Source organism: Podarcis cretensis (genome assembly GCF_951804945.1).
Source record: "Podarcis cretensis genome assembly, chromosome: 2".
NCBI lineage: Eukaryota > Metazoa > Chordata > Lepidosauria > Squamata > Lacertidae > Podarcis > Podarcis cretensis.
Genome location: NC_137171.1, coordinates 20455621 through 20468565, shown reverse-complemented (window position 1 = coordinate 20468565; position 12945 = coordinate 20455621). Strand labels below are relative to the sequence as shown.

Below are 12945 nucleotides of genomic sequence, written 5' to 3'. Positions count from 1 at the left end.
AGGAAGTTGTCTTCCTTTGCCCTGCCCCTCAATTTTGCAAAACTATTCACGGCGCCGACAAAAGGGCTGCTCGGAGTTAAACTACGGCGAACTGCTCCAAAACAGTTAGTTAAACTACTTTGAAGAAACTAAGGCTCTGGAAGCTGTAAATACAAATAGGAAATTGTTTATGGAGTGGCGCTGAAAGAATATGCAGACTAGAATTTGTCAGCTTTTTTTTTTAAGTGCCATATTGTTTTGAAGAATTTCCCATCAAGAACTGTAAATCCAGATATTTAGTTGTTTCCCACTCTTCGTGACCCCTTGGTCCAGATTGTTTAGTCGTGTCTGACTCTTCGTGACCCCATGGATCAGAGCACGCCAGGCACTCCTGTCTTCCACTGCCTCCCACAGTGGTCAAACTCATGTTCGTAGCTTCGAGAACACTGTCCAACCATCTCGTCCTCTGTTGTCCCCTTCTTCTTGTGCCCTCAATCTTTCCCAACAACAGGGTCTTTTCCAGGGAGTCTTCTCTTCTCATGAGGTGGCCAAAGTATTGGCGCCTCAGCTTCAGGATCTGTCCTTCCAGTGAGCATTCAGGGCTGATTTCCTTCAGAATGGATCGGTTTGATCTTCTTGCAGTCCATAGGACTCTCAAGAGTCTCCTCCAGACCATAATTCAAAAGCATCAATTATTTGGCGATCAGCCTTCTTGATGGTCCAGCTCTCACTTCCATACATAACTACAGGGGAAACCATAGCTTTAACTATACAGACCTTTGTCGGCAAGGTGATGTCTCTGCTTTTTAAGATGCTGTCTAGGCCTGTCATTGCCCTTCTCCCAAGGAGCAGGCGTCTTTTAATTTTGCGACTGCTGTCACCATCTGCAGTGATCATGGAGCCCAAGAAAGTAAAATCTCTCACTGCCTCCATTTCTTCCCCTTCTATTTGCCAGGAGGCGATGCTTAAAAAAACATACAGTGGTACCTCAGGTTAAGTACTTAATTCGTTCCGGAGGTCCGTACTTAACTTGAAACTGTTCTTAACCTGAAGCACCACTTTATCTAATGGGGCCTCCTGCTGCCGCCGCGCTGCAGCTGCACGATTTCTGTTCTCATCCTGAAGCAAAGTTCTTAACCTGAAGCACTTTTTCTGGGTTAGCGGAGTCCGTAACCTGAAGCGTATGTAACCTGAGGTACCACTGTATTTACAATTTGAACTCAGTCAATGTATTGATCATTGCATGCCGCATGCATGCACCACTGAACATTTTTATAGCAAAATAAATAAATAAAAACCTCCAAGTAACTAAGACTCCCGTCTTAATTTACCCATTGTCTCAACTTCCTCTCCGTGCCCCGCCCTGCGATGCCTCTGCGAGAGAAAGCGAGCCTAAAAAAAAGGGGGCGCGAGGCCAGGAAGAGGCGAAGGGGATGCGGGGCGGGGAGAATCCCCAGACCCCGCCCTTTTCCTGCGCCTGCCAACGGCGTTGGGTGCCCGGATGCGGGCCGCTTCCGGGTGTGAGGCCACTGCCAGCAGTAGGTCCGCCCGCGGCCCTCTCTCCCTCTTTCTCTCTCCCCGCCGACGGGGACGGAATGGAGACGGAGGCGTTGTTGCTGGAGGCTCGCGAGAGCGTCGAGGCGGCGCGCACCTACCGCCGCGAGCTGCAGCAGCGCCTGAAGGGGCTGCAGCTGGCCCGGCAGCAGGTAACGGGGGCGGCGGGCGGCGGGTGGAGCAGCTGAAGGTGGACCGGGAGGTGTTGCAAAGCGCTGCGGAGCCCCTCTCAGGCTGCAGCGGAGATACCCCTGCCGAGGGTCGGGGCAATTCGGTATGGTGTCGGTATTGCCCCTTCTCTACTCCTGACAGGGCTTTTTGCGCCTTCTCTGCAGCGACGGCTGCTGCTCCTCCCAAGGGCGCCAGGAGGAAACGTTTTTATCTCTCTCTCTCTCTCTAGCTATTTCTTTGGCTTTTTTGAACATCCTTTTAAACGTGTTTGCTAGGCGGGGCTTATTAGTTTGTTCTGGGTTTTTGCGTTGTGTTTTTTGTTGTTCTCTTTTCTTTTCGTTTTTTGAATAACATTATTATTATTATTATTATTATTATTATTATATTTTCCAAGATTTTTATACATACATACACACATTTTTATACATACACACACACACACACACACACAGACAGTGGTACCTCAGGTTAAGTACTTAATTCGTTGCGGAGGTCCGTTCTTAACCTGAAACTGTTCTCAAGCTGAAGCACCACTTTAGCTAATGGGGCCTCCTGCTGCCACTGCGCCACCGCTGCACAATTTCTGTTCTCATCCTGAAGCAATTTCTTAACCTGAAGCACTATTTCTGGGTTAGCGGAGTATGTAACCTGAAGCGTATGTAACCTGAAGCGTATGTAACCCGAGGCTAGGTACCACTGTGTGTGTGTGTGTGTGTATATATATATATATATGTATGTATGTATGTATGTTTATATACGTTTATGTTTATGTGTGTGTGTGTGTGTGTATATATATATATATATATATATATATTTGTCCAGTAGCACCTTAGAAACCAAGTAAGTTTGTTCTGGGTATAAGCTTTCGTGTGCATACACACTTCTTCAGATACCAACATTTTCCCATTCATCTTGACACCAAATTCATCTTGTCTGACTTTTCCCGCCCCCCCTGGTTTTCAATTTTATTTTATTTTTGCATTTCTTCCCCTTGCATACAATTACTTTTGCATTTCATTTTTTAATTCTTATTTTTTAACTAAGATATCAAATTACTTCATAAATGCTACACCAATCCTGCTACTCTTTTAACATATTTACAGTGTTCTTTGACATAATCTATAAATTTTATCCAATCTTGCTTGAGTTTCTTCTCGTCTTTTTTTGAATAACTTTTTATGGGGTTTTATAAAACAAGAATAATGTTATACAAATAAGTATGCCAAGTTTTCTCATGTCATTTGTATGTCATAAAAAATAGCATAATAAATGTGGAGTAATATCAACAACATATGGTTCATTATTAGTGGTCAGTGTATAAGTTATTGGTTCATGAACTGGTTTAAACAAAGGGGAAATAGGATAGAAGAGAATCTTTTCTTTTTTTTTTGTAGGAAGAAAAGAGGGGGAAAGAAGGGATGGGGGGAAATGGTAAGTGGGATGGTGTCGGGTGGTTATGTTGTGGTGGTGTTCTCGTTTTGAATTTTTCATGCCACAAACCACCTTGGTAATCTTTGGGTGAAGGGCGGTATACAAATTTAATAAATGATGATGATGGTGGTGATAATCAGTGCTTTTTTTCCTGGGGAAAAGGTGGGGGAACTCACCTTGAAAGTTAGTTGGTTAATTATGGGCCTAGTGCCCCCACACACACATAACCGGCAGGCGGTAAGTAAAAGGTAAAGGTACCCCTGCCCATACGGGCCAGTCTTGACAGACTCTGGGGTTGTGCGCCCATCTCACTCATGAGGCCAGGGGCCAGCGCTGTCCGGAGACACTTCCGGGTCACATGGCCAGCGTGACATCGCTGCTCTGGCGAGCCAGAGCCGCACACGGAAACGCCGTTTACCTTCCCGCTGGTAAGCGGTCCCTATTTATCTACTTGCACCCGGAGGTGCTTTCGAACTGCTAGGTTGGCAGGCGCTGGGACCAAGCAGCGGGAGCGCACCCCGCCGCAGGGATTTGAACCGCCGACCTTTCGATCGGCAAGTCCTAGGCGCTGAGGCTTTAACCCACAGCGCCACCTGCGTCCCTGCGCCACCTGCGTTTCACCTTGAAAGTTAGTTGGTTAATTATGGGCCTAGTGCCCCCCCACACACATAACCGGCAGGCGGTAGCAAAATATTAATATGTATGTGATTAAGGAACTTGATCAGACAATGATATGGATCAGAAATGGCCACAACTTTATTGATTACAGGTATAGGTGGATTTTGGTCTCAGGTATAGGGTGTATGTCCGTTCCGGCCCCTGCTAATAATAATAATAATAATAATAATAATAATAATAATTTGATTTTTTTAAAAAAGGTAAGGGAACTCAAGATGCCCCGAGTTCCTGTTCAAAAAGCCCACTTATTATTATTAATAATAGGCATCATCAGTGTGCTCTTGTGCCATAGCCAAGGGCAAAACTGGACATTATGTTGCCTGGGTCAAAGACTCAGTTTGGCATCTAAGAGCAATAGCTATTGTGGGAGGGGGGGAGTTAGCTGAGTTTCTTGCTCCTAGTGAAGCTTGCAAAAGGGACTCCATTGAAGCTTCCATCCATGGATATCTATGTAGCTGGCTGCACATTGTTTTTTGTATTTTGAAAAGAAGTTCTTGCTTGTTTTGATTATGATCAAGAACTGCAAGCATGACCCCTATAGGAGCTAATTTTTAATGAGCTCAGACAGCTCCTGTGTGTCTTAAATAGACAGGAATTAAGTAGATATTAGATCTGCTTGCTGACCTCTTCCAAATGTTTGAAGACGTTTTTGCCTCTTTAGAACCAGGTTAATTAATTAAATAACTCTGAAATTATATAAAATGCAAACATAAATTATAAAAGCAATTTCACTGAATATGCACCTCACTGTAGTAACGGTCATAGAGGTAGCCGTTTTAGTTTGTGTTGCAGCAAGAAGTAACAAACTTATCATTAAATAGGGTCCACTTCATCAGATGCATGAAATATTATCCCCGCTTGCAGGAGGATTGTAATCAGTGAGATTAGGGGGGAATTAAGTCCCAAAAAATTCAGATAGTGGACAATTCAATAAAAGCTTGAAGGTGTGCAAAAATAAGCACAGTGACCCTTCTCTTCAATAGCAGAAGTGACAGGTGAAACACAATCAACTTGGCAATACTGGGTTAATTAATATCTGCAGTGAGACAGGAAACTCTTGTTTTTGTACAGACCCAAAAGAAACTCTTAATAAATTGTAATCCATCTGCTTTACATTGGAGCTCCCTTTGAAATCTCTTTGTTCAAGAATGCCCCCCTTATGATCAGCAACAGAAATCAGATGGTTTTTGAATATTGCCATTTCCTACGCCAGATTTGTACTCATTGATTCTTTTCCAAAAGCCTGCTTGACCTATCCGGAATGTGCTGGTTAAATAAGGGATTGGAGCTCCTTCCCAGTGAGGAAAGGGTTTTTGATTTAGAAAAAAATATTCACAGAACATAATCAGCTCACTGGGTTCACTGCCACTGGCTTGTGTCTGGAATGGCCAATGGCTTGTTTGACTTGGATTAGACAACAGTATGGAGGATTGGTCTATCGGTGTCTTTTATACATTATCACCTAATGAAACCAACCTGTTCAGAGGCACTTTGCTACTGAAGACCAGTTGCTATGAGGAAGCAGGCTGGCAAGCTTCCTTGGGATTCCTTGGTTGGTAGATCTTTGGTGGTCTGTTCCAGCTAGGCTCCTCTTGCATGCAGACAAGACCTGCAGCCGGATACAAAGGGTTAGTTTGAGTGGGATTTTCTTCCAAGGAAGTTGGTGTTGAATTTCAGCCTTAGGAAATGTCTAGAACAATGTAACAGTGTCATCATCAAGGTACGGTCTGGAAAAGTGCCCACTGTTACATACAGGGTTGTACAACAGCCAGTCTTGCTTGCCACACTGTAAGCAACATTGAAAACATGCGTTGGTGGTGTGAGCATTTAGGCGAGAGAGAAATCTGTACTGCACGTACTTTATTCTAACATTTGGTTTATTGATCTTGCCTTCTGTTTAACCTAGTGTTGTGTGTGCACATTTAAGCTCAGTACTGTATTGGGAACACTTGATTTGATTTCTTTGAGTTGTTATCAGGGCACATGTTGATATTTGGGTTATAGGGGCTCAAGGGCAGGGGAAGGCTAAGACTGAGTGATTGCTCTGAAAGCGTTATGCTCCTCTCATTCTCAATTATTTTTCTATGTAGCAGTGAACTTTAGCATAGTGGCTGAAATGTTTTCATAGGCTTACCCAACTTGGTGGCTCTGCTTTCTCTTACACGAGCCTCAACATTTGGGATGCAGTGGAGTATTTTGACCATTATGCATCACTGTCATTTTTCTTTAAAGCTTTGGCTCCAAAGCCATAATTTTGTGAGCATGTATGTGCACGTCTTTCAAGTTCCCACAGTTGGATAGTCAGGGCAGACTGAGTAAAACTGATTCCTTTATGTAAAAGGAAAGCTTTGACATGCTAGGTGGTGGGTGCTATGAAGCTCCCTTGCTTAAACATTAACCACAGTTTAGGATTCAGATGACACGCTAAACTGTGATTAATTTCAGAAGTGAAATCTTCCAGAATTTGATTGGTAAATGAAAGCAAAACTTCTTGGACTATTGTCTACTGCTGTCTTGTTGGCCTGTTAGTTCTGCGCCTTCAGCAACAGCCAATACTGTAACTGCTTTCAATATTTTCATGGCACTCTCTTTACCGCAGAAAAGGCAATATTTAACTACAACTGCTTATCTCTAAAACTTCTCAGACTCTTGGTGCCTGTTGCTGCCAACATCTTCTGTTAGTGCCAGATAAATGTTTCCTGCAAAATCCAGATGCTATTTGGCCTTGTATTTGTGCATCTAATCTCTCTAATCCAAACAACTGTAGGTGGATTGGCGTAGTTATTTCCATTGTTGAAGCTGTTCAGGCAGTGAGATAGCCATATGTTGACTTTAAGGCCAGGTGTTGATTTGAACCTGGAGAATGTCAAGGGCCAGTGTGGTGCAATGGTTATAACGTTGAACTTGGACTGGAGAGATTTAAGATCAGCCATGGAGCTAACTGGGGCTGCACCCTTCTCCCCACGTGCCTGGGCATCAGCCTCATTGAAATTAAAATGACTTGCTTTTGATTGGGCGCTGTGAATAACCTTGTTCTTTTTGGAGCATTCTTGTTCTTGGCCTAATCTTCCTTAGTCCAAGCAGTGACTAACATGCTCCAGGAATCCTGGGACAACGGAGCCTTTAGTATTGAGATTCTGTTAAAAACATGAATTTGCAGTATAGTTACCCAAGTTTTCAAGCAAGTCCACATAACTCACTGGTCCACAATATTAGATAGAACACCTGTCCACATGGGCTTTTGGTCATCATTTGTGGCCCGAATAAGAGAAAACAGAACCAACTCAGAGCTGTAGCCTAGAGACACTTATTGCTTGCCCCAGATGTGCAAGTAAGAAGCCTCTTCTAATCAAATGTAGCTGCCTGTAGGCAGTGTTTTTTACGCCGGGGCAAGCTGGCATCTTAGATGGCATCCTGTTCTTAACCAAAATCCTGTTCTCTGATTAGCCTTGGCATTAACGTTTCTGAATAAGATGCAGTACTTGCATTTTCTGGCCAAAGTATTGCACCCGTGCAAAAAGGATCCCTGACGCAATTGATGGAATCACACTTAATGTTACTTTTTCTCCACTCTGCTTCTGCGTGCTGTATCCCTCTTCATGCACAACTGCTCATTCATGCAAGTGCCTGCTCATAAAATCATAGAAATGGAGGGGGCTGTATTATAGACTGTCTTGTGTGACTGCCTCCTTGATGGAAGAAATCTAGAACTCTAGAGAACATTCTGGCTGAGGCTTATGAGAGTTGGACTCCCAACAACCTCTGCAGGATCCCAGATTGCCCATCCCTGACCTAAAGTAAATACTTTTTTTTTTCTTGCCGAAAGTGAAGGATAAGATATGCAATTAATTTTTAAGAGACCTTACACTACTGCAGTTGTGCTGTCCTAAGTTGCCGCATCAGTGGTTTGTTCCCCTAACATGGATGCTTTATTTATTGTGCTGGATAAATAATATACTGTACCAGCTGATAAGTTGAGATTTACGCATGCAGCCACCTGGCCCTATGTCCCTTTTTTTACCTTGCACAGCATGGTGGAGGATCTGGCCTAAAAGATCTAGGGGAGAAAATAGTGCTTCCCTTCTCCTTTTCCTGCCACTTCTGTTTTATGTATACTTCCTTTTTTTTCTGAAGCACTGAAAGAGCAAGTGAAGTCTTAACTGCAAGGGGACGTCAAAGTCCTTTGAATGTGGCTTAAAGAGGAAGTTGAGCTTTACATAATGGTAGAGCATCCTGTGTTTTTCTGAAGATCAAGAAGTTACATCTGGCTAACATCTCTGCAGCCTCTCTGATTGAGAGAAACGTTTTAAACAACTTTCCCATCTGGACCAGGATTGATTTCTCTCAATGGCTTAATTCTCTTTCCAAACCAGATTAAATTTACAAACTAGCTCTATTCTTTATCGTGTGAAATGGTTATTGCAAAATCATTTTGGCATCTTGCGGTGGTGATTGCTCTCAGAAAGTCTGTTCTGAAATTTGGCTGCTCTGCTTAGCATAAATTAGGCACGTTGCCGTACAATTAGTGCCAATTTCTGAATTTGCACCACTGGCTTCTCTTTCCTTGCATCGTTGCATTGCTGATTGCATGAAGCTGTTAATGAAATGAGGGTGGCAGCAGTGGACCTTTCTGGAATGAATGAGAATGGCTTGCGCCCAGTCACTCTTTCCCCTCCTTTATGCCTGGTTTTCAGGACAGAAACTGCCCACGCTGCTTTTCTCCTTAATGTAAACAAGATGCTATGTTCTGTTTTGTTAATCAAGGATGTGTGGAATTCTGGGGGGAAGTTCCGCCTAATTCTGTCGTAGTCATTCTGCTTCCCCATTGCAGTGCAGATCCTTTTGATGAGCGCTGCCCAGTGACTTCCACAGGCTAAGCCAGATGTGGTGTGGGAAGACCTATAATCAGCTCTCCTGTTTCCTTTTTTAAATTTTAAATTGGATGCAAGGAGCACCAAGCTCGATTGCAGCGACGAGAGGGGGAGATGCTGTACCTTCCTGTGCCATTTCTCCAGTCTAAATCGTATTGTTAAAATAGTTTGTAGGGATCAGCACAAAATGTCAAGATGTCTGTGTATTCAAGAACATGGGTTATGAAAATAAATACCGTATTTTTTGCACCATAACACTCACTTTTTTCCTCCTAGAAAGTAAGGGGAAATGTCTGTGCGTGTTATGGAGGGAATGCCTACGGGTGGCATGCCTACGGATTTTCCTCCTCTAAAAACTACGTGCGTGTTATGGTCGGGTGCGTGTTATAGAGCGAAAAATACGGTAAATAAAATTGCAGTCTCACCAAGTGCTTACAAATGTGTTTACAGCCCTGCTTCCCAATCCAGCTGTTAAACTGCCTGGAGTTTGTCTCTTTCCCCCTCCCCATAGAGCTAACCGTAACTTTGAGAGGGGAGTGGTTTTTACTTTGGAGACCTTGTTTCTTAGATTTAGGAATACAGATTGGGCTGTTCATTCTTGTTCTCTGACAGGTATAAATAATTAAATTGATGATGATGATGATAATTATATTCCTGTAATTTTTCCTCTGTTGTACTACATGGTTTTGAGAGCTCTCCTGCACCCTGTGATGTTACTACAGTCATACCTTGGTTTTTGAACAGCTCAGCTCACAAACAACTTGGAACTCGAACGCTGCAAACCCAGAAGCAGGTGTTCCGGTTTGCGAACTTTGCCTCAGAAGCCGAATGCGCCTGCAGAACTCTCCTGCAGCCATTCGGAAGCTGTGCCTTGGTTTTTGAACATTTCGGAAGCATTCTGTTCGAAAACCAAGGTACAACAAATTCTGAATGTCAAGAGCCCGATTGGTTTTGGCCCTGCCCCAGTTGGCCCAGCTTCTCATGCCTTTGGTCTCCTTCCAGATCAAAGAGAGTGCGGCACTGACAAGGGATGTACTTGAACAGCATTTTAACGACTTGAAAGGGACCTTGAGGAAGCTTCTGGATGAGCGGTTGGTGTCCTTGCTACAAGAAGTGGATGTCATCGAAGAAGAGAGCATCAAACCATTGGACGAGTGCCGAAAGCTAATAGAACAGGGTGTTGGCACTGCTGATGAACTCCTCCGGGAAGGTAGGAGGCTATCTTAAAAACATGCCAGTTCTTTTTGAGCATGGGGACTCCCCCCAAAAAAACCTCACTTGTTTACAGCACGCATGCAGGGATTACACTGTCTTGCCCCACTCCTCTGCCAATGATGCTCCCTGCATCTTAGGTGACAGTTGACTGGTCCTGCTTAGGTACCAGTATAAACATACAAGACACCTCCAAGCGATGTAGAATCTCAATTGGCTCCTCCCTTGGGTGGAAGGAACCGAATGCACCTATGATACCGTATTTTTTGCTCTAATAAGACTCACTTTTTCCCTCCTAAAAAGTAAGGGGGAATGTGTGTGCGTCTTATGGAGTGAATGCAGGCTGCGCAGCTATCCCAGAAGCCAGAACAGCAATAGGGATTGCTGCTTTCACTGCGCAGCGATCCCTCTTGCTGTTCTGGCTTCTGAGATTCAGAATATTTTTTTTCTTGTTTTCCTCCTCCAAAAACTAGGTGCGTCTTGTGGTCTGGTGCGTCTTATAGAGCGAAAAATACGTTGTTATGCACTTGGAGCCTGTCCACATGACTGCCAAGCATGCAGGGTCTCTGATTGGTACACCCACACACATCCTTGGTGAGGGGATGGGACTAGCTGCTGCAAGACCCCCTTCGCACATGCTTTCAGTGCATGCGGATGTTTATGTGCAACATGCCCTCCACAAACACAGTAGTTATATTTCATTTAATGTACACATGGCATCAGCTAGGCTCATTGTGCTAGATCGGCCTTCCCCAACTCCCATCAGACTCAGCCAGCATGGTCAATGGGCCAGGATGATGACAGTGGCATGCGGTGAATTTTTTTGCAGGTGAACAATTAGGGCCAGAGGCACCAGCTTGCAAGGGTGATTTTTTTTTTTCTGAGGTGGGGGGACGTCATGCACGTGATGTCTTGACATCACATGCGTGAGCATCGCACCTCCCTCCCTCAGCCAGGCAGAAGTTTCTCTGGCTTTGGGAAGGAGATGCCAGGCCTCTGAAAGGATGCTGGAACCTTCCTTCCCCAAACCAGACAATAGAATTATAGAGTTGGAATGGATCTTGAGGACCATGTAGTCCAGCCCCCTGCAATGCAAGAATCTCAACTAGATTATACATGACATATTACCATCCAACCTCTGCTTGAAAACCTACAAGGAAGGAGAGTCCACCACGTCTCATGGGAGTTCGTCCCACTGGCAAACAGCTCTTACTGTTAGAAAGTTCTTCCTGAAGTTTAGTCGTAATCTCATTTCTTGTAACTTGAATCCACTGGATCAGGTCCTAGCCTCTGGAGCCATTATATCTGTTGTAGAAATACCTTCCGATGCAGAATTGAATGTTGCATGTGCCCAGTTGCTGCCTCCAGGTCAGGGTTGCCTTTTCTCAATAAAAAAAAAGGGGGGGAAGGACCCCTGACAGTTAAGTCCCGTCACGAACGACTCTGGGGTTGCGGCACTCATCTCGCTTTACTGGCCGAGGGAGAGGACATTTGTCCGCAGACAGTTTTTCCTGGTCATGTGGCCAGCATGACTAAGCTGCTTCTGGCGAAACCAGAGCAGTGCACAGAAACGCCGTTTACGTTCCTGCCAGAGCAGTACCTATTTATCTACTTGCACTTTGATGTGCTTTCGAACTGCTAGGTTGGCAGAAGCTGGAACCGAACAACGGGAACTCACCCCGTCTCAAGGTTTCGAACCACCGACCTTCCAATCGGCAAGCCCAAGCCTCAGTGGTTTACACCACATCGCCACTTTTCTCAATAGGAACATCTTAATTTTTATTTTTTATTCCAGGAGAAACTGTCATCCATGGTGTAACAGGGGAGGAGAGTGACAAGCTTTGCAGCTTTACCAAAAAGGCATTGCATATTCAGCTGGATAGGTAAGAGCATGGGTAGGCAAACTAAGGCCCGGGGACCGGATCCGACCCAGTTGCCTTTTAAATCTGGCCCGCAGACAGTCCGGAAATCAGTGTGTTTTTACATGAGCAGAATGTGTCCTTTTATTTAAAATGCATCTCTGGGTTATTTGTGGGGCATAGGAATTTGTTCATTCTTTTTCTCCAAACTATAGTCCGGCTCCCCACAAGGTCCGAGGGACAGCGGACCAGCCCCCTGTTGAAAAAGTTTGCTGACCCTGGGTAAGAGCCGTGAATTGAGGGCGGAAGTTTGATACTTGTGTGACTGGCTGATAATGGGTGTCAGGGTTTTCCCAATTTAGGACAGTTGATCTGAATGAGAAACACCTCTTTTCTTAAAAAAAGGGTACAGTCTAGACCAGCCTTTCCTGACCCGGTGCCCTCCAAATGTTTTGGGACTGATGGGAACCGTAGTCCAGAGCATCTGGAAGGTGCAAGTTTGGGCAACGCTGGTTTAGAATTCCCTAGCCTGTTTGTACATGAACTAGCAAGACTGGTGTTCATAGCAGCATTCAACCTTCCAACTCAAAGCACTGTCTGGTCATCATTTGAAATGCCTGGATTTCAGAAGAGATTACTGTGAAACTCGAGTAGGCTAAATTTTGGGTTTTGTAAAAAGCTTTTTGAGGTTGGGGAGATAATCAAATACATGTGCACTCTCTTGTAAATCCTGTCTATGTAAACAAATCAAGAGCGCCAAACCTTTGTTGATTCTTTGAAAACAGTTGCTTATCAAGTTACTAGCAGTACTGAATAGTCTCCTTCTCTGTCTCTCTCTCTCTCTCTCTCTCTCTCTCTCTAGTTTGCCAGAAGTACCATCCTTGGTTGATGTGCCTTGTTTATCTGCACAGCTGGATGACTCTCTCCTTACAGTAGTGAGAAACCAGATCTTTAACCATGGAACAGTGGCATCTCGACCACCAATACAGATAGAAGAACTGATTGAGAAGCCTGGGGGCATCATTGTTAAGTGGTGCAAGGTGGGTGGAAAAGAGTCTTTTCAAGATCAGTCTCCAATATGCACTTTCTTTCTTTTTGTTTGTGCTTTAATCACTTTCATTTAAGCGGGTGGCGCTGTGGGTTAAACCACAGAGCCTAGGGCTTGCCGATCAGAAGGTCAGCGGTTCGAA

At 44.4% G+C, this 12945-nt stretch overlaps 1 protein-coding gene across 2 annotated transcripts in view; it reads left to right on the top strand.

The window, feature by feature from the left end:
* The first annotated feature begins 1493 nt into the window (after positions 1–1493).
* The window catches only part of CRLF3 (cytokine receptor like factor 3), a 29393-nt gene continuing 17941 nt past the window's right edge, over positions 1494–12945 (top strand). For both annotated transcript variants that reach the window (XR_013835828.1, XM_079965569.1), the window contains exons 1-4: positions 1494–1685; positions 9687–9894; positions 11692–11779; positions 12618–12795. Coding sequence is in view for 1 of the 2 variants with exons in the window: in XM_079965569.1 (XP_079821695.1) it covers positions 1575–1685; positions 9687–9894; positions 11692–11779; positions 12618–12795 (585 nt within the window). In the remaining variant the exon portion in view is untranslated. The remainder of the gene's footprint in view (positions 1686–9686; positions 9895–11691; positions 11780–12617; positions 12796–12945) is intronic.